Below are 19,022 nucleotides of genomic sequence, written 5' to 3' on the forward strand. Positions count from 1 at the left end.
CAGGGGATGTCTGGATGGCTGCCAAGCCTAAAGGGGGCCGTATCCCCAGTATGGGGCAGTTAGAGAGGTTTCTGGAGGAGGAAGGTGGGGGAGGAAGAGGAGGAGGAGGAGGAGGAGGAGGAGGAGGAGGAGGAGGAAAAGGAGAGAACTAGAGGGTGAGTGGAGATTGGGAGCAGGGAACAGACTTCTTGCAAGAGGGAATAGCACATGCAAAGGCCGAGAGGTACAACTGCCTCATGGAATGTCTGGAATGAACTTGGTATTTGAGTTTAGGGTGTGGGGGGTGATGAGGAATGAAACGGGAAGGTAGCAGGGGCTAGGAACTGCAGGAACTTGGGGGCCGTGGTACAGGGCTGGGACAGTAGGGAGACATGGAAGCACTGGGAGCAGGGGTAACGCCATGGTCAGATTTGTGCCTGGGAGTCTGGGCTTTGGGGGTAGGATGGAAGATTGAGGCTCAGAAGTTGCGAGGGGGTGTGATGGGAGAGGGGATGGGCTAGAGAGAGACTCTGAAGGGCAGGTGGTCAGGACACAGGAACCCACAGGCTGTGGGGAGAGGGGCAGGGTGGGGAGGCTGATGCCCTGGTCTCTGGCTCAGGACGGGTCGGCAGTCCCTGGGCCAGGGACCTCTGAGATCCTTGGATTCAGGTGGGTTGGGGATGAATGCCTGCTCCCTCTGCACAAAGTCAGAGTAGAATAAGTGAGTTAATGGAAAGGGCTTAGACAAAATTGGTGGTCAACAATTGTTTAGCTACTGGTAAACAATTAATACTACACCATTATAATAATAAGCAATTAATATTGCATCATTGGTATTAATGTTGTCAGTGGCCAATCCACAGTCATACCCCTTTCCCCCGCTTACAGGAGGCCCTCCTTGATTGCCTCACACAGAAAATACAGGCCATCGCAAGGCAGACCCAGGGAGCCCTTAGAGGCCCAGAGAGGGGAGGCTATGTTCAGACAGCCCTCTGCGGGCCTCAGTTTCCCTTTCTATCCAACTGCCTCCCCGGAGGGGCCTGGGTGCCGTGGGAAGGTGGGGGGAGACTCCAGGTGGAACCTCAGAGAGCAATGGGACCGGCAGTCTAGGAGGGAGGATGGAGGAGGGAGCTCGGGCCCCTGGAGGTGGGCACGCACAGCCGGGCTCGACGTCTCAAGACTGGACGCCGCAGGTCCTCCGTTTATCCCCAGACTGTCCTACAGAGGGCAGCCGAGGCCAGCGCTGGGAGCCAGTCCGCTCCCCCGCGAGCTCTCAAGGGCAGGGTGCCGCCTGTCGTCGTCGCGGGGGCTCGCCCGGCGTCTAGGACCGCCTCCGGCACGCAGGCTTTCAACTGTCGATAATGCCCCGCAAAAAGTGAAGTTTAAGCTTTTTTTTTTTTTTAAAGCCCCCGTTTTAAGGTTCTTCGAATACCCTTGTGGGTGGAACGCAGCCGATCAGAAGAAGCACGGACCGTTTCCGGGACCTGCAAACAGCCCCGCGGTACCAACCTTAGCGGCACCGAGGCTCCACCCCCACCCAGGCTCCGCCCCCTTACGTAGGCTCGCGAACAATGGCGTCACTTGGAGCGCCCTGGGCATGCGCGTTTCCCCAGCCCGACGGGAAGACGCTCTCGCGACCCGGAAGGCCTTCCCGCCGCTCTCTAAGGCCGGCGTGAGGGGGGCTGATGGCGGAGGGAGCGGCGGAGGCCCCAGCAGACAGTGGTGGCGGCGGCAGCGATTCGGGAGCCGGCGCACCGGAACCGGGGGTGGCGCCCATTAAATCTCGGTGAGTCGCCGGGGCCGGGGGAGGCCCTCACGAGGCCTTCCCGGCATCTACAGGCGGTGCACGCCGGGTGGTGGGGCAGCGGCTCAGGTGGGAAACTCGCCGGCTCTTCAGCCTGGGCTGGTTCTGCACCCGCAGGGTCGGAGCTGACAGCGCACGTTGGGGGCTGTCACGTGTGCGAAGGACACCACGGTGCTTGTAGGGGCGCGCAGGGTTGGAGGCTGGGGCCCGCAGTGCATGCTGGGGACTGTAGTCCGGGCGTGTGGCGGGAGTAGCACTCGTGCACCTGCCGCTAAGCGAGGGCCGTGGGCATGCTGGGGAATGTGGCGACCGTGGCCCTGTTGCAAGGCATGCTGGGACATGTAGTTTTCTCTAGCCGAATGTTGTCGGGGATATTCTTGCTGTTTGTAGTGTGGCTGGACTCTGGGCAGTGAGACCCAGGGACAAAATTCAGGCTCTGCCTGTGGCCTAGAGACGCGCCCCGACTGGCAGCTGGCCGCTTCTAGGTGGTGTACTCCCCATCAGCAGACGCACCTCGGTCCCTTTCCCCAGTGTCCCTTGCGTCTGAGCCGGAGAAGGGGTTCCTTCCACAAGCGCTCTTCCCGCTGCCTCTCTGCTGGCAGGTATCTCACCACCAAGGAGCAGTTCCACGAATTCCTGGAAGCCAACGGGCAGGAGAAGCCCAGCCAGGGAGTCGAGGCAGGAGACCGCGGTGGCAATGACCCGGCCGAACCTGAGGCCAAGCGCATCCGACTGGAGGATGGGGAGGCGGGGGAGGCGACCGAACCCGGGGACAAGCCGAAGGTTCAGAAGAGAGCCCGCGGCCAGAACAAGGGCCGGCCCCACATGAAACCCACCCACTACGACAAGAATAGGCTCTGCCCCTCCCTGGTCCAGGTGAGTGTAATTGTTGCTTGAAAGTCCTCACGACCTTCCATCTGAGCCTCTCCGCTCCCCATTCAGTCCTCCAGAAGCTGGGACGTTAAGTGTTGCTGTCCCCATCTCGTCCCTGAGTAAACTCAGGCTTGATGGGTTCCTGACTTGCCCTGGGACACCCACCAGGAGGGGAGGGCCTCTCACCCAGGCTGCCTGCTGGCCCAGCGTGCCCCCATCCTTCCTCGTGGCCTCTTGGTTCCCACGCAGGAATCAGCAGCAAAGTGTTTCTTTGGCGACCGCTGCCGCTTCCTGCATGACGTGGGCCGCTACCTGGAGACCAAGCCTTCGGACCTGGGCCCCCGCTGTGTGCTTTTTGAGACCTTCGGCAGGTGCCCTTATGGCGTGACCTGCCGCTTCGCCGGTGCCCATCTGGGACCCGAAGGCCAGAACCTCGTGCGGGAAGAGCGGGTCCAGGCCCCGCCAGTCCGCAATGGCCTGGACAAGGCCCTGCAGCAGCAGCTGCGGAAGCGCAAGGTCCGCTTCGAGCGCGCGGAGCAGGCCCTCCGCCAGCTGAGCAAAGGCCACCTGCCAGGCCCCTCCCCGGAGGCTGCGGTCCCCGACGTCTCGGGGGCCGAAGGTGCCCCTGGACAGGACAGCGGTGACACCCAGCAGGCCCTCCTGGAGCCAGCTGCTGATGCCCCAGTCAGTGGCTCGGGGCGGACCTGTGGACCCCTGACAGATGAGGATATAGTCCGGCTGCGGCCTTGTGAGAAGAGGAAGGTACGTGTTGGGGGCTTCTTGCTGAGGGTGCTGGGAGCGTGGGGGCAGAAAGAGCCAGACACACCCCCTCAACCCCAGATAGTTGGGGCTGGGCGGGAGGGAAAGGAGGAGGGAGGGGAAGTCTTCCTGGAAGAAGGGGCATCAGGCCTGCGGTTTTGACGGTTGAGCAGAGACTGAAGCAGAGGTGAAGACGGAGTGGTCTGCGCACAGGGATCCATTGGCTCGTGCGGAGGCCCAGAGGAGGACTGCGGGCTGGGTGGGGAGCAGGGAGCTCCAGAGGCCTGGCGAGCCCCCCTGGGTTTTCTTTTGCTGCAGCTGGACCTCAGCGGCAAGCTGTACCTGGCCCCCCTCACCACGGTAGGTCAGCCCAGCAGGGCCCTGTGTTAACCCATCTGGTGGGTTTTGGGGCTGCGATTGGCGTCCGGGGTTCCTGCCTGCTGCCCCTCACATGTGCCCATGGCCCCCAGTGCGGTAACCTGCCCTTCCGGAGGATCTGCAAACGCTTCGGGGCTGACGTGACGTGCGGGGAGATGGCCGTGTGCACCAACCTGCTGCAGGGCCAGACGTCTGAGTGGGCCCTGCTCAGGCGCCACCCCTGTGAGGATGTCTTCGGCGTGCAGGTCGGTGCCGCCCCATTTTTTTTTGAGGAAGGCAGGAGGGACAGAGGGACTCTCGGCTGGCTGCTCGCCCTGGGGCAGGTTTGGGGTTGGATCTTCCTGACCGCAGGCCTGACTCAGTCACTCTCAGACCCGTCTTGCCTCAGCTGTGGGCTCAGGGGCTGACCCGATGCCCCTTTGTGGGTCGGTGGGACAGGGAGGGCCCCTGGCTGGATCCCCACAGTGGGCAGGGCCAGCCTGGGCCGGCCCCTCACTCCCTGCCCCGCCCCTGGCCGCAGCTTGAGGGCGCCTTCCCTGACACCATGACCAAGTGCGCCGAGTTGCTCAACCGCACCGTGGACGTGGACTTCGTGGACATCAACGTCGGGTGCCCCATCGACCTCGTGTACAAGAAGGTAGTAGCTGCACAGCCCTGGACCTCCATGGTGTGGGTGGGGATGGGAGCCTGGGACCCGGCCTTCCTCTTGCCTGAGTGTCTGGGGGACCCGTGGGTGCTGCTGCGCCCTGGTTTCCCCCATTTGGCTGGCGCAGGCAGAGAAGGGTGGCAGGCCCGGCTCGCATTCTGCCGTCCCTTGCTCCAGCCCCCCATCTCTCCCAGGGCGGGGGCTGTGCCCTGATGAACCGCACGGCCAAGTTCCAGCAGATCGTCCGCGGCATGAACCAGGTACACCCTCTGCCGCCGCCCCCCTGCCCCTGCCCCGGCCGGCCCAGGTCCCGCTGACCGCTGCCGCCCTCCCCGCAGGTGCTGGACGTGCCGCTGACCGTGAAGATCCGCACCGGCGTCCAGGAGCGCGTGAACCTGGCCCACCGCTTGCTCCCTGAGCTGCGGGACTGGGGCGCGGCCCTGGTCACGGTGGGTCTCGGGGCACGGAGGGCGTGGGGGCCCCCACCGGAGCGCGCGGTGGGCGGCCCTTCCTAACGGTCTCTCTCTCCCCGCTCCTTCCTCCTGCTCTCTGGCTCTCCCTCCGTCTCTGTCTCCGTCTGTCTCTTCATCTCTCTGTCTCTCTCTCTCAGCCCGTTCCTCTTGGTGTCTCTGGGTCTCTCTCTCTGTGTCTGATCCTCCACCCCCCGGACCGGCTCTCCCTCCCCGCGCGTGGCTTCTCCTTCAGCTCCACGGCCGCTCCCGGGAGCAGCGCTACACCAAGCTGGCCGACTGGGAGTACATCGCGCAGTGTGTGACGGCAGCCAGCCCCATGCCGCTGTTCGGTGGGTCCCCCGCCCCCACCTGGGACCCTGCCCCGCCCCCGTGGGCATTGCTGGGCTGCCAGAAGCTCCCCCAGAGCTCCCGCCTGCCCCCGGCTCCCTGAGACCCCGCCTCTGTCCCTCAGGAAACGGGGACATCTTGTCGTACGAGGATGCCAACCGCGCCATGCAGACTGGCGTCGCGGGGGTGATGATCGCTCGGTAAGGGTGCTCTGTGCCTGGGGCGCGGCGAAGAACTGGCCGGCGCCCCCCCCCCCCGCCTCCCTCCCCTCCTCCCTGCTCGGTGTCACTGGCAGGTGGCTCTGCCGGGGGGCGGGGGGCGAGCAGCGGACCTCTGTGCTCTCAGGGGTTGGAACTCTTGGGCTTCGAAGGTTGGCTGAGCCTGGCGGAGAGGCAGGGCCCCGGAGCCCTCCAGACCAGCGCTCCCTACCCCACTCCCAGGGGTGCCCTGCTGAAGCCGTGGCTGTTCACGGAGATCAAGGAGCAGCGGCACTGGGATATCTCGTCGTCCGAGCGCCTGGCCATCCTGCAGGACTTCACGCGATATGGCCTGGAGCACTGGGGCTCGGACACGCAGGGCGTGGAGAAGACGCGCCGTTTCCTCCTCGAGTGGCTGTCCTTCCTGTGCCGGTGGGTGCAGGGCCACGCGCGGGCTGGGGGGGTCCCGTGGAGGGGACCGGCCTGGCCTCACCCCTGCGCGCCGCCTGCAGGTACGTGCCCGTGGGCCTCCTGGAGCGGCTCCCGCAGAGGATCAACGAGCGGCCCCCCTACTACCTGGGCCGCGACTACCTGGAGACGCTCATGGCCAGCCAGAAGGCGGCCGACTGGATCCGGATCAGGTGCCGGGAAAGCGAGGCGCCGGGCTGCGGGAGGCCGAGGGGCCCCTGGGCCGCGGGCCTGACCCCGCCCTGTGCCCTCTCCACAGTGAGATGCTGCTGGGACCCGTGCCGCCCAACTTCGTCTTTCTGCCGAAGCATAAGGCCAACGCGTACAAGTAGCTGCGGGCTGGGGAGGGGGCGTCTGAGGGCCCAGCGGGGCCTCCTGCTGCATGAAAACACAATAAATCTTATTCTTTTAAAACCCAGGCCTTTCTGTGACCCCAAGGCTGCCCCGTCCCACTCTGGGGTTTTGTCCCCATGCAGGGCCGACCCTCTCCCCAGCACTTAATTGTCCTTTTTCATTGACAAGAGTCTCCCAGTCGCCCCCATGGGTCCAGCCCTGTGCTGGCCACCACGGCTCCCCAGAGCGGCTTTACCCACCAAGAACGCGCTAGGCGCTCACGAGGCCGGGGCCTCGGCCTACGCAGGTGTGGATCAGGGCAGGCTGCCTGGAGGAAGGAGCCCTAGAGCTGCCCAGAGCATGGAGGCAAAGGCAGAAGGTGGCAGACTGAGTTCAGGGTCTGCCCCGCTTTCTGTGAGTCCTGTCTCTGACTGCCTTGGTTTCTCCCTCTGCCCCCTGCCCCCCCACCCCCCCGATACCCGGAATCCCGACCAGTGGGCGGGCCATAGCCTGGAACCCGCTGCCCAGAGTAACCAGGCAAACAGAACTCGGCAGGACTGAGCCTGCTCTCCGGGTGGGCTGCCTGTGCTCCCACCTGCTGCCCCCCCCGGCCTGCCCAGGCTGGCCCCTCTGTCTCCCCATGCAGCACCCCAAACCCTTCTATGCGCCTCCAGCTCCCCAAGAAGGCTTCAGCCCCCGGGGCCTGGATGGCACCGAGGGGTCAGGCAGCCAGCCTGCTCCCGCCTGCACAGAGCCGCTTCCTGCTGTGGGTACGAGTCGGAGGGTGTCGGGTGTGGTGGGTGTCGGGGTCCCCAAGGGGGTGGGGCCCAGGGCTCAGGACCCTGCCCAGCCACCTACTTTTGTCCACAGGCTCCTCCAACCTCTATCAGCCCCCAAACCCGGAGAAAGAGGTGTTTCCAGGCCCTCCGGCAGGTACCAGCCTCCCCCCAACCCTTGATAGGGATTCGGGGGTGGGCTGGAGGGGTTGGGGCCTGTCCTGCCCATGCCCCTGACCTTAGGTGGCCCCCAAAAGGTAAGGCCTATGTCTCTGGTCCCTCGAGTAGGCCTTCAGGGGCAAAGCCTATGCCCACCGTTCCCCGGACAGGTCCCCAAAACAATACCCAGGTCCCTGACTCCCAGATGGGTCCCCCAAAGCGGGATCTCTGTCCCCATTCCTCAGACGGCCCCCCAGGCCAGGTGTCTATCCCCTGTCCCACAGATGGGCCCCCAGGGTTTGGGCTCTGCCCCTCCCCTGCACTCCTTGCCCCAGGTGGGTCTCAGAACGCCTCTCAGGGCTGCCCCTCCCTGGCCTGCAGGTTTCCAGATGGCCCCCTGCGGGTGCTTCTTTGACCCCCGCATCTACCGAATCGAGTGGGCCACCACCGACTTCGGCCAGTCGTCCCTGTACAAGCTGACGGCAGTGGGCGGTGGGGGACCCCCTGGGGGTCCGGCTGGGGGTCCCGCCTCTCCAGGCACCTACCTCCTAGAGCCCCAGCACTACCTCAAGGCCCCCGTGCCGGCCCCACCGCCCCCGCCATACCCACACTACCAGCCGCTGCCTGGGGGCCCCCAGTACCTCATGCCCTACTTCCCCCCTGAGGGGCCTGGGCCAGAGGCTCTGGGCTTTGTGGGTGATGGGGGGCCCCCCGCCTACATGGAACTGCCCCCGCCCCTGCTCAAGGAAGGCCTGGGGCCAGCCGTGCCGCCACCCCCAGCCCCGCCCCCACCCCCTGTGCCCAAGGAGAACAAGCTGCCTCCCCTGCTCATCACGTTCCCCACGGAGGCCGTGTTGTCCCCTGGCGCCTATGGCCACCTCAAGGGCCGCCTCAGTCAGTTCCACGGGCCCAGCGAGCCGCTGGCCTTCCCCTCCAAGGAGCTGCCGGGTGGTGGGGCTGGGCCGGCCCTACTGTACCCGCCGGGCCTCGGGGAGCCCAAGGTGGCGGAGGCAGAGGCCGCCCCCCTCGGGGCGGGTGAGGCCAGGACCCCCGAGGCAGCCAGGGCCTTCGTGCTGCCCGAGAAGGTGCTTCTGGAAGACGCCATGAAGCTCTTCGACTGCTTGCCGGGCAACGCTGAGCCCGATGGGTCCCCACGCAAGGCCCCTGGGCCAGCCCTGCCGGACAGCGGGGGCGGCGGGGACGACTCCTCCAGCGACATCCGCTCGCTGCACCTGCCGGACGAACTGCTGTCCTTGGACTACAGTGTGCCTGAGATCCTGGACACCGTGTCTAACGTGGACTACTTCTTCAACTTCAAGGCCTTGGATGAGGAGCCACCACCCCGCCCGGGGCCCCCCGTTGGCAACACCGCGGCCCCCGCGGCACGACCCGAGCTGCCTGGCAAGAGGAAGGCCGGCGCCTCGTCCGCCAAAAAGGGCAGGCAGGGGGGCAAGGGCAAGCAGGCTGCGGGCCCGGCCAGCGTCGCCCCCTCGGGGCCCAGGCAGGACCTGGGAGCCGCCCCCCATTAAAATGGATTTGACCTCTCAGCTCACTGTCGGCTTGGTGGCATCGGGGCCTGGGGACAGCAGGCTGACGCTGGACGTGGAGGACGGTCCCCTCCTGCACCGTCGCAGGGGTCACACGGGGTCACACGGGAAGGCCCAGCAGGCCCGCAGCACCTCCCGGGTGAGCCGGGCAGCCCTACCGTCCCGAGGAGTCCTGAATCCCTCCTTTCCACGCCCCAGAAAGTTGGGAGTCCGCCAGCAGAGATGGAGAGGGGGGGCTTCTGCAAGGTGGGGAGACGCTGTCCGGACTGCACTCGAAGGATCTTTCGGCCAGGTGTTTGCTGGGGAAAGGGTTGCTGGAGAGGGCCAGGAAGTGGTCTGGGGTTGAGGCCTACCCTCCCCCGCACCCCTCCCCCAAGCTCCTGCTCTCCCCACGCAGAGGACCAAGGGGCCCTCCTGCCCCGGGCCCTGAGCTGGGTCCCTGAGTGGTCGGACTCTGCTGGGGCAGAGCCCCGGGGGTGGCAGAGTCGGTAGCGAACCCGGGACTTTCTGTCTGCCGAGCAGGGCGCCAGGAGCCTGCTGGGCTCACCTCGTCGCGCGCTCATTCCACACAGACCGCGGCACAGTCTGCCCCGCCCGGCCCGGTTCTGTGCCCGGCTAGGGGAGCCTGGAGCCCGCTGCCCTTCCGCGGCCACGTTCCGGATATTTTTGAGATTAAAGCCAAATGCGCTTGACGAAGGGAAGGCCCTGGCGAAAGACGTTGGCGAATGGGCTTGGTTTCCTCGAAGGTCAATGCGAACGTTAGCGGCTGGCCTAACGTGGAGAGTGGCCGCCGTCCTGCTCACCGGCTGGGGTGGGCTCCCTGCACTGTCAAGGCCACGATTCCACGACCGGACTGAGGCGGGACGGGGCCACGAGGCGGACCTCACTGAACCTCAGAAGAATCAGGAAACTCACGGGACCCCCCGAGTTCTCCCTTGGGATGAGCTGGCCGTCCGGGCCACCCGGGAGTCAGAGTGAGGTGGTGGGAGGGGAGGGAACCCCCCCCTGGACGGCTAGGGAGAGTGCACAGGGCTGTGTACGTTGTGTATACGTGCACACGCGTGCGTAGACACGTGCGCGGTTGTGTATACTTGCCGTGTGTGCAGGTCTGTGTATCTGTAGATGTGTAGACGTGTACACGCGTACACACATGTTCATGTCCTGGGTAAACACCTGTGACTGTGTACACACGTTAGGGATGCATGCCCACACGTATCCACGCCACCAAACACCCGTGTGTGCGTCCCTGCACACTATGCCTGTGCGCCTTGCCCAGGCACACCCATGTACATGTGTGCACGGGCATGCCTGCGCCCATGCCGTAGGCACGCGTCCGTACGTGTGCGCGCACATGAAATCACGCTTCCAAACATTCCTCCAGGGACACAGCAGAGCACACACGTGCGTGTTTGTATACACGGAGGGTTTATGCCCCAGAGACGGACTCCCGGCAGTGGCTGCCTCCTCCAGACACCCCGTGCCCCCTCGAACAGGCCACGGGGCTGTGTCTTAGGCCTTTCAGGGGACCGCCCTCTCTCCGTGGGGTGCTCTGCTCCCTCACCTCGCCCGCGTCCCGTTGAGGGTCTGGGCTGCCCCGCTCCCAGCGCAGGTGCCGCAGGGCAGGGGAGCTGCGACAGGATGATGGAAGGTGGGGGGGAGGACACAGCACGCTCCCAGCACGCGGCACGAACACCGCCACCAGCCGCTTTATAGAACACTTTAAGGCCACGCGGGGCTCCCCCGGTGCACTTAGCACCTGCCTCGGAAACACGCACAGGCCTTTCGGCACCTCTTGCACAGATAAATCCAGAAGCCCTTGAACTTGAGGCCCTTCTCCGTGTGCAGCAGTTTGGGGATGGCGTAGGCCAGCCACACGGACAGCAACATGACCGCCACGAGCGGGATGATCGTGGCCGCCGCCAGGATGACGGACAGTGGGAAGGCGCCGTACACGTAGATGCTGAAGGTGGTCTCCAAGTGACAGTAGCTGCAAGGGGCGGGTGGAGAGAGGCCATGGGGCGCTGTCCCGTGGGGCCCTGCCCTTCGCCCCATTGAGTGTGCTAAAACCCACAGAAAGGAGTCCTGGGCCCCGGGTGCTGAGCTGGGACGCCTGGTTCCACTTCCATCCGTTTCCGCTCTTCTCCAGTCCGAGTCTGCTGTCCTCTCTCTGCTGGCAACAGTCCTGTCCTCCCCCGGGTTTCCTGCGGCCCCCTCCTCCTCCGGGGACCGGCTGTCTCCCTGGCTCCATGCCCACACACAGTCTAGAGAGGCGAACTAACCATCCCGCTCCCGAGTGGAAGCAGAGGGCGGGCGTGATGGGGCCACAGGTGTCCACGAGGTGGGCAGCGAGCGCCAGGGTGTAGCAGGCCGGGAGGGAAGGGCACCCAGGAGACGGGACCCAGGGTAAAGGAGATCTTGCTGGACCCACGGTGCGGACAGAGGAGCGGATGGGACCAAAGGCCGTCCTGTCTCTCTTGATATGCCACCCCGTCCCCCACCCGTTGGCCATCCCAGAGCTGCCCCCCTAGATCAAGGCGCGGGGTGTCAAGGCAAGTTCTCCATGTACTTTGGGGAGTGGAGTTCATATCCGTCTAGAGAGGACAGATGACAGGGGGAAGGATATTGTCCCGCACGCACCCCCACAGTGGGAGATGTTGGCAACCTAGGCCAGCACACCTAGAAACCTCTTCGCACAGGTGGGTAGTAAATATTCAACAACCAGCTCTAAGGGGAAAGGCTGAATTTGTAGGGTGTGCCGAATCCCATGGTGTAAATTCTCCCACCGTGGCTGATTCCAGGCAACCAAGGGAAAGGCAATTGGCTTGCGAGATCCCTGGAGATGTAAGGGTGTGCACGTGCACTCCACCCATGAGGTGGGGCTTGAGAGGGGCGTGGCCACCCGCCACTGCTGCCCCCGCCCCCGGGAGCTCCCTGGGAACCCAGCTCCCTGGGAACCCAGCGTGGGCTCTGAGTAAGGACTTATTTAGGGAGTGAACAGATGTCATCTAGAACTTCGGATGCCACTCTTCCCAGGGACAGTCTGGGCTGCTGGGAACATTGATGTTTATCCAGGACCCATCCAGGGGAGGGAGAAAAGTGGGTCCCTCGCCTGTGTGCGACCCTCCCCGGGAGAGCCAGTCATCCCCCCCAAAGGTCCCTGGCATGGAGTGACTCGCCCCTGCTCACCTATAGTACGGATCCACGATAGAAATGTAGAAGATGTAGATTCCATTCCTCTGGTTAAAGATAACCTTGTTTGCCGTCGGGCCTCCCAGGATCTGATACGGGACGTTTGGCCATCTCAAGGGGGCTTCATTGTCGGGGTCATGGCAGCTCACATAGTTCTGGGGAGAAGGACAGAGGCATGCCCAGTAGCTCCGGGGGCTGGGGAGGGCCGGGCCCGTGCCCACAGATGTCCCCCCACTGCAGGCTGCGCCCCACCTGCAGCTCACCCAGCACCCATGGGAGCGAGTCCAGGGCCAAATGCCTGATGGGCGGGTGGGGCGTGACCTTGGAGGGACACTGTGGGTGGCTGCCCTCCTGTATCCAGGCCTTGAACCCCCGAGTCTGGTGTGAATCAGATGCCTCTATTTCACGTACTCTTGGTGTTACGGCCTGACGTGTTCCCCACATACACACACACACAACGAGCCCACCGCCAATGAAATGCTGGAATCCTAACTCTCAGGGCCTCAGAATGTGACCTTATTCAGAGATGGGGTCTTTTTCAGGTGATCCACTTAAAATGAGGTTGTTGGGGCGCCCGGGTGGCTCAGTGGGTTAAGCCTCTGCCTTCAGCTCAGGTCATGATCTCAGGGTCCTGGGATGGAGCCCCGCATCGGGGTCTCTGCGCAGCAGGGAGCCTGCTTCCTCCTCCCTCTCTGCCTGCCTTTCTGTCTACTTGTGATTTCCGTCTGTCAAATAAATAAATAAAAATCTAAAAAAAAAAAAAAAGAAAAAGGTGGCCCTTGATCCAACAAGTTTCGTGTCCTTATAAAAAGGGGAAATTTGGGCGCCTGGGTGGCTCAGTGGGTTAAGCCGCTGCCTTCGGCTCAGGTCATGATCTCAGGGTCCTGGGATCGAGTCCCGCATCGGGCTCTCTGCTCAGCGGGGAGCCTGCCTCCTCCTCTCTCTCTCTCTCTGCCTGCCTCTCTGCCTACTTGTGATCTCTCTCTGTCAAATGAATAAATAAAATCTTTAAAAAAAAAAAAAAGGGGAAATTTGGACCCAGACATGCCTGCGGAGAACAACATTTGTAGACAGAGGCAGAAATCAGGGTGAGTATCTACAAGCCCAAGAACGCCGGAGATGACCGGGAAAACACCAGAGGCTGGGAGCCTGGAACAGATTCTCATTCACCCTTAGAAGGTACCGACCCTGGCAACACCTTGATCTCAGACTTCGGCGTCCAGAACTGGGAAAGGATCCATCTCTGGCATCAAAACTACCTGGTGTGTGGTGTTTTTGTCACAGAAGCCCTAACTCCCTGGTGCACCTGGGAAGTCTGAAGGTAGAGAGGGCACAGAGCCACCTTCCTGGGGCTTCTCCGTGGCGCTACTGCCAAGCATAGCCACAGCGTCAAGAAGTGGTCAGGGGGTACCAGCAGCTTCTCGGCCCAGTCTCCAGGGCCCAGGATATTGTACGAAGGGGAAACACCCTTGAACCCAGCTGCTTGCCCTTAACCAGTACATCGTGCTGCCTCCCTGAGCAGAATAACTTTGCCCTTCTGCGCTATTTGCTGGTGGACCCAGATGGGAGGGGGAGCTAGGCTTATAAAAAGCAAAGACAGAAAATGGAAAAGCAAGAAAGTCAAAGTGATGGGGAGCCCAGCGAAGGGTTGGGGCGCCTGGGTATCTCAGTGGGTTAAGCCTCTGCCTTCGGCTCAAGTCATGATCTCAGGGTCCTGGGATTAGGTCCTGCATTGAGCTCTCTGCTTGGCAGGGAGCCTGCTTCCCCCTCTCTCTCTGCCTGCCTCTCTGCCTACTTGTGATCTCTCTCTCTCTCTCTCTCTCTGTCAAATAAATAAAATCTTAAAAAAACAAACAAAACTGAAGGGCTCCTATCATATGGCATCAGCAAAAACCCAGAAGACATCACGGACACACCATGGGACAGCTGCACTGCATTGCAACAGAGGGTTAATCTCTCAGCTCTAGAAAGAGCTCTTGACAAATGAGCAAAGGAAAGAAGTGAAAGTGGCTCTCAATCAGGAAAAGGCATGAAGCCCGAAGCCTGGTCTGCAGCAGAAGTCAGACACATGGAAATGGACAAGTCCATCCTGCGGTGGTACACCCAGCTGGTGTGCTGTGGAGAGAGGTGCGTGGTGGGAGGCATGTGGCGCCGGCCCAGACGGCGCATGCGTGTACCTTATAACCCAGCCAGCCCTTCCCTGCCTGTAGACAGCTCCCCAGGACAAGGGACCCATGCAGATGGATGGAAGTGAGAGACTGGATATAGCCCAAGATCATGGGTGTGGCAGCAGCTTAACAGCTTGGAAGCACCAGACTTTGGGGGTCTGGTGGAACCCCAAGCCATGCTGTAAGGGAGCCCAGGCTACCCTGCTGGGGAGAGAAAAAGCACATGAACAGACAGCCCGGCTCCTGCCTAACAGAAGCCCCACACAGGAGAGAACCTTCTCAGACCTGCCAGCTGAAGCCCTGCAGGGCCACCCCACCCATGCCACAGGAAAGCACCCTGCTGAGTCGGGGGTGGGTTGTAATGGCCAGCTGTCCATCTTACTGCTCTTCCAGCCTTTCTGCGGGTTCGGAAGTTCTGATTAAAAACCAGAACACAAATGCAGAAGCAATGTCCATGGTGTGGATGACCACTGGGGTGTATGCTCCCCAAACCCAGGCCCTGCCCGCCTCTCCCCACAGGTCAAGGGATGGGGTGAGGGCGGACCCCTGATTTCACCTGTGCCCCAGCATCTAGCAGCCCTTGGATCTCAGCCTCGTGGCTGTTAACAGCAACACGCCCTCCCATCTGTCAGCAGCTCCCTGCGTGGTGGAACCACACAGTGCCCCACGAGGCACCCCTCCTCCGGGTCTCCCTTGGCTTCCTTGGCAGACGCATCCCTAAGTTAGCACCCCAACAGGGCCGGTTCTCATACCCATGCCAGACCTCACTTGTCCGTATGTTTTGCCTCTGGCCTCCTCTGAGTCACCTCTGAGCTCCCCCATACAAACAAGCTCTGTATTTGCTTCTGCTGCTCCCGCTTCATCCCTATGATGTCACTGGCCCCAGGGTCTGCCCAGGAGCTTCAGGCTGGAACGCCTGACTCTGCCCCTCTCCTCCTACATCATCCCGTCCCTCCCCAGGCCCTGTTGGTTGTGTCCCTGTTAGGCACCGAATGTGTCCCCCGGCTCCCCAGATTCATATGTTGAGACCCTAGTCCACAGTGGAATTTGGAGGTGGGCCCTCTAGGAGGTAATTAGGTTTAGATGAAGTCCTGAGGGTGAGAACTGAAAACAGGGTCTCAAAGGAGAGATTTGTATATCTGTGTTCACAGCAACATTAATTATCCAAAATGCCCAACGTCCACTGACAGGTGAATGAATGGTGTCCACCCAGCCGGTGGAATGTTATTCAGCCTTAGAAAGGAAGGGACTCTGACACCTGCCATGATGCGGAGGGACCCCGAGGACAGTGGGCTCGGCGAGAGGAGCAGACACAGTCACATCCCACAGGACCCCACTCCCAGGAGGTCCCCAGAGGAGTCCTGTCCACAAAGAGAGGAGACTGGGGGAGCCAGGGCTGGGGCAGGGGGTAGGGAGTCTATGCTTTGTGGGGACAGAGTTCGGTTTGGGGAGATGGAAAGTTCTGGAGACGGAGGGTGGGGGTGGCCGCAGGACAGTGGGTGTGTGCTTCATGCCACTTAAAATTATTACAATGGTACATATTAGGTTGTGCATATTTTACCACAATTGAAAACATTTTTTAAATCCTTAATTTTTAAAAGGGGTTTGGGGCACCTGACTGGGGCCAGTCAGTACAGCATGCAACTCTTGACCTCAGGGTCGTGAGTTTGAGCCCCACGTGCAGTATAGAGCCTACTTTATAAAAAAAAGGGGGGCACCTGGGTGGTTCAGTAGGTTAAAAAAATCCTTCAGGAGGCACCTGGGTGGCTCAGTCAGTTAAGCATCCAACTCTTGGTTTCAGCTCAGGTCTTCATCTCAGGGTTGTGAGTTCAAGCCCCACATTGGGCTCGCATGGAGTCTACTTAAAAAAAAAAAAAAGGTCTTTGGGAGTTAAAAAAACAACAACCTGGGTCATATAAAGACCACAGGAAATGGAAAAAGGAAACTATTTCTTAGCCTCTAAAGCCCCATTTATACTGACAGAGCCAGCTGCACCTGGTTTCGGTTGCTGAGTGGCTTATTACAAGCAGTCCGCCCAGACGTGCTGAAGATGCAGGCATTCAAAATTGCCAATCACTGGCACTGGTGGAAAAAAAAGTAAGGGGACCACCTCCTAAATGCACGCTACTCTGAATGACGGCCCTCGCGAGAAGAATGCAATACTCCGTATGGGCACAGTCGGAAAATACAATAAACGCGAACCACATATGTGTGGCTTTCTCTATTTAAAAAAAAAAAAAAAAAGGATCAGGGACGTGGTGCCTGTACAGCCTGGCGAGTGCACGGAACCGATTGTGGCAGTGAGCTGCGCAGAGCTTCGGAGGCGCGGGGCTAAGAAAGGAAGCGCAAGAAAAGGAGCCGAGGTCTGCCCGCGGGGCCGGGCTGCGGGCGTGGGGAGCGAGCGCCACCTGTTGGCCGCGTCGCCGCGCTGTGTCCGCGCCCTTGGCCTTGGCCTTGGCTGGGAAGCGCACCCCCGCGGGTTAGCAGCCTAGCGGCGGCCCGCGCGGCAGCTTTTCCTTCCGCAGCACCGTGCGCTCGTTCCTCGGTCGTGCAACGCCCCCGCCGTGCCCTGAGCCCCCAGACGCGCACCCCTGGCCGACCAGTCCGCGCGGTCTGACCGCCGGCCCGCAGCCCGCTGCTGGGGCCTGTCTTGGAAAAGGAGTGCACGCTACCTCTCGGTCCCAGGCGAAGGGCCGCCTGTCGCCCGCGGTCTCCATGATGGTGGTCCAGTTCTGCGGCTGGGCCTTGCAGAGCGCCGTCTGGGCTGTCAGGGAGTAGGTGTACGTGAACAGTCCGTGCACCTCCAGTAGGACGAACTCTGTCTCGATGACCTCCTGGAACTTGCCTTCCCGCCACCTGGGACACAGGCGCAGGGCCGGGCTGAGGGGGCATGCGGCAGCCCCCGGCTGTGAGGAGCCCATGCTGGAGGGGTGGGGGAGAGGGGCGGCAGGAAAGGCGGTGCTCCCCTCCCCCGAAGCCTCCCCAGGAAGCAGCGGCAGGTGGGACAGGGGAGGGCGGGGAGGGGGGGCAGGTGGGGGGCGCGGGCCCTGTTTCCCCGCTGTGTCTCTCTGCCTCTTAGCTGAAGTCTAGAGCCAAAAACCACCACTTGTAAAGAAATAGATTGATTAGATAATAAGCAAGTCAACACACACACACACCCCTTCAGGCCTGTCCTCTGACACTTTTCGGAGGCCATCTGCCAACATTCCAAAGGGATATATTTAGGGCTGTTGATTGGGGTTGTTCTAAAAATCATGGGACACACCGTCTGTGATCTCCTGGCAGGTGGGAGCTCCGGCCCTTCCCCTGGCTGGTCGCTTTCCTTGATCTTTACCGAATGGGGGCTTGCGTCCCCGCACGTGGCGGCCCAGAGTTTGGGGATCGATCCGGCATGCCCGGCCCCACAGTCTTGCCAGTGTGTGGGATTAGGGCCACGGGGAGCAGAGACGTGGTGTCCGAATGACCCCGCCTCTTTTCAAGGGTAAGCCGGTTTCTGCTGTCGCGAAGTCAGCGCGCTACTATTGAGTCTGACGGTCTGCGGGGCACAGAGCTGTGCCCAGGCCGGCACATGCCTTGTGTAAGTCAATTACCAATAAGGAAAATGGAATAGCCAGTTCCTGGAGTGCCCTGGCCACACTTGGGAGTGCTCGGGAGCCACATGTATACTGACTGCGGACAGGGCTGCACGGAAGGATGGAGAACTTCCACTGGGCAGTGCTGGTCTGGGGCAGCAATGAGGTAGCTCCCTCCCAGGGCAGTGTGGCTCTGGTCTCCCCGGGCCGGGGCTCCAGGGGGGCACCACGGGCTGGTCGACCCACCCACGACAGTGTGGAAGCTACGCGCGGCGGGGTGTGCAGGGGCTGTGATGAGGAAAGGCAGCAGAGTCCACAGAAGGGGGAGTGACGTGAGAGCCATGGGCTAAGTCGTGTCCCCCCAGACTCCCACGTGGCAGCCCTAGCTCCCCACGTGACTGTGTTTGGATGTGGGGCCTTTAAAGGGGTGGTTGAGTATGACCGAGGTCAGGAGGGTAGGCCCCGATCTCTCCATCTCTCGGGAGGAGAGCAGAAGCATGGCTGTCTTTGCTCCCTCCACCACCTGAGGACACAGCAGAGTGTACACCAAGGAGGGAACCTCGGCGAACCCAGCCTTGCCGCCCTCTGACCTTGGACCTCCAGCCTCCTGGACTGCGAGAAAACCAGCGCCCATCATTTAAGCCCCTAGCGGGTGGTATTTTGTTATGGCTGCGGGAGGTAAGACATTGCAGGAAGACATTGCAGGTTCAGTCGCTTGGGTGTCCAACTCCTGGTTTCGACTCAGGTCAGGATGGATCATGAGACCAAGCCCGCATGGAGTCCCCTGGAGCTTCTCGCTCCTCTGCCCCTCCCCCCACTGGTGTGCTCGCTCTCGCTCTCTCTAATAAATAAATAAATCTTAAAAGAAAAAAAAAAAAGACATTGCAGGGAGAGGGCATAGCAAGGGTGGGGCCTAGGGGGTCCACTGGGGGTCCAGGCTGTACAGAGAGGGGTGGGGAGGCCGGCAGGGAGGAGGGAGCGCTGTGGGAGGGAGCAGGAGGATTGGAGGCCCCCGGGGTCTCACAGCTCCAGCGTGGGCTTCCAGGGGTTGTCCCAGTAGACGAGGCTGGGGCAGCCCAGCTTCTCATACTTGTACTGCACCAGCAGGTCCTCCGCGGCCTTCTGCCCCTGGAAGCTGGGGTCGTAGGCATCCCTAGGCAGAGATGGGGTGGGAGGCGCCGCAGAGGGCCGTTCAGAGCCATGGACCGAACGACCCCAGGAACCGTGCGGCAGTTAACGTCTCGGGCCCCCTTGGCGGGGGCGGCAAGCCCGAAGCCCGGCCGACGGCCGCTGGACTCGGACTGCAACAGTTCCCAAGCCTGCGGCCTCCCGCATCGGACTGTGGACCTGCCAAACCTGCGCACTGATGGGAAC

The 19,022-nt window shown here is 62.0% G+C and overlaps 3 protein-coding genes across 3 annotated transcripts in view; 2 read left to right on the forward strand and 1 right to left on the reverse strand.

Moving 5' to 3' along the window:
* The first annotated feature begins 1,569 nt into the window (after nt 1-1,569).
* DUS3L (dihydrouridine synthase 3 like) lies at nt 1,570-6,318 on the forward strand. The gene is made up of 13 exons (XM_044254456.1): nt 1,570-1,765; nt 2,386-2,659; nt 2,906-3,418; nt 3,734-3,775; nt 3,886-4,038; nt 4,314-4,430; nt 4,634-4,699; nt 4,778-4,888; nt 5,145-5,241; nt 5,364-5,439; nt 5,680-5,868; nt 5,949-6,077; nt 6,164-6,318. Exons 1-13 carry the CDS (start codon nt 1,665-1,667, stop codon nt 6,234-6,236), a joined length of 1,941 nt encoding a protein of 646 aa, XP_044110391.1. The 5' UTR covers nt 1,570-1,664; the 3' UTR covers nt 6,237-6,318.
* Nucleotides 6,319-6,413: 95 nt separating this feature from the next.
* Nucleotides 6,414-8,719, forward strand: PRR22 (proline rich 22). Its single transcript, XM_044254457.1, has 3 exons — nt 6,414-7,007; nt 7,108-7,170; nt 7,554-8,719. The coding sequence occupies exons 1-3, from the start codon at nt 6,878-6,880 to the stop codon at nt 8,699-8,701; spliced, it is 1,341 nt and encodes a 446-aa protein (XP_044110392.1). The 5' UTR covers nt 6,414-6,877; the 3' UTR covers nt 8,702-8,719.
* A 1,657-nt stretch (nt 8,720-10,376) lies between these two features.
* CATSPERD (cation channel sperm associated auxiliary subunit delta) overlaps nt 10,377-19,022 on the reverse strand; it is a 47,542-nt gene continuing 38,896 nt past the window's right edge. Inside the window, exons 19-22 of the mRNA XM_044254459.1 lie at nt 18,673-18,801; nt 16,749-16,932; nt 11,906-12,063; nt 10,377-10,706 (exon numbers count right to left, since the gene is read on the reverse strand). Coding sequence (XP_044110394.1) covers nt 10,469-10,706; nt 11,906-12,063; nt 16,749-16,932; nt 18,673-18,801 — 709 coding nt within the window. The 3' untranslated portion in view covers nt 10,377-10,468. The remainder of the gene's footprint in view (nt 10,707-11,905; nt 12,064-16,748; nt 16,933-18,672; nt 18,802-19,022) is intronic.

Source organism: Neovison vison, chromosome 6 (genome assembly GCF_020171115.1).
Source record: "Neovison vison isolate M4711 chromosome 6, ASM_NN_V1, whole genome shotgun sequence".
In the NCBI taxonomy this organism is placed as follows: Eukaryota; Metazoa; Chordata; class Mammalia; order Carnivora; family Mustelidae; genus Neogale; species Neogale vison.

Excerpts from the sequence above, each read along its gene's own strand:
- PRR22 (XM_044254457.1), top strand. The coding sequence starts at position 6,878 with ATGCAGCACCCCAAACCCTTCTATGCGCCTCCAGCTCCCCAAGAAGGC. Across the intron at positions 7,008-7,107 it reads AGAGCCGCTTCCTGCTGTGG|GCTCCTCCAACCTCTATCAG; the intron begins GTACGAGTCGGA and ends TTTTGTCCACAG. Across the intron at positions 7,171-7,553 it reads GTTTCCAGGCCCTCCGGCAG|GTTTCCAGATGGCCCCCTGC; the intron begins GTACCAGCCTCC and ends CCTGGCCTGCAG.
- DUS3L (XM_044254456.1), top strand. The coding sequence starts at position 1,665 with ATGGCGGAGGGAGCGGCGGAGGCCCCAGCAGACAGTGGTGGCGGCGGC. Across the intron at positions 4,889-5,144 it reads GGGGCGCGGCCCTGGTCACG|CTCCACGGCCGCTCCCGGGA; the intron begins GTGGGTCTCGGG and ends CTTCTCCTTCAG. Across the intron at positions 5,242-5,363 it reads CAGCCCCATGCCGCTGTTCG|GAAACGGGGACATCTTGTCG; the intron begins GTGGGTCCCCCG and ends TCTGTCCCTCAG.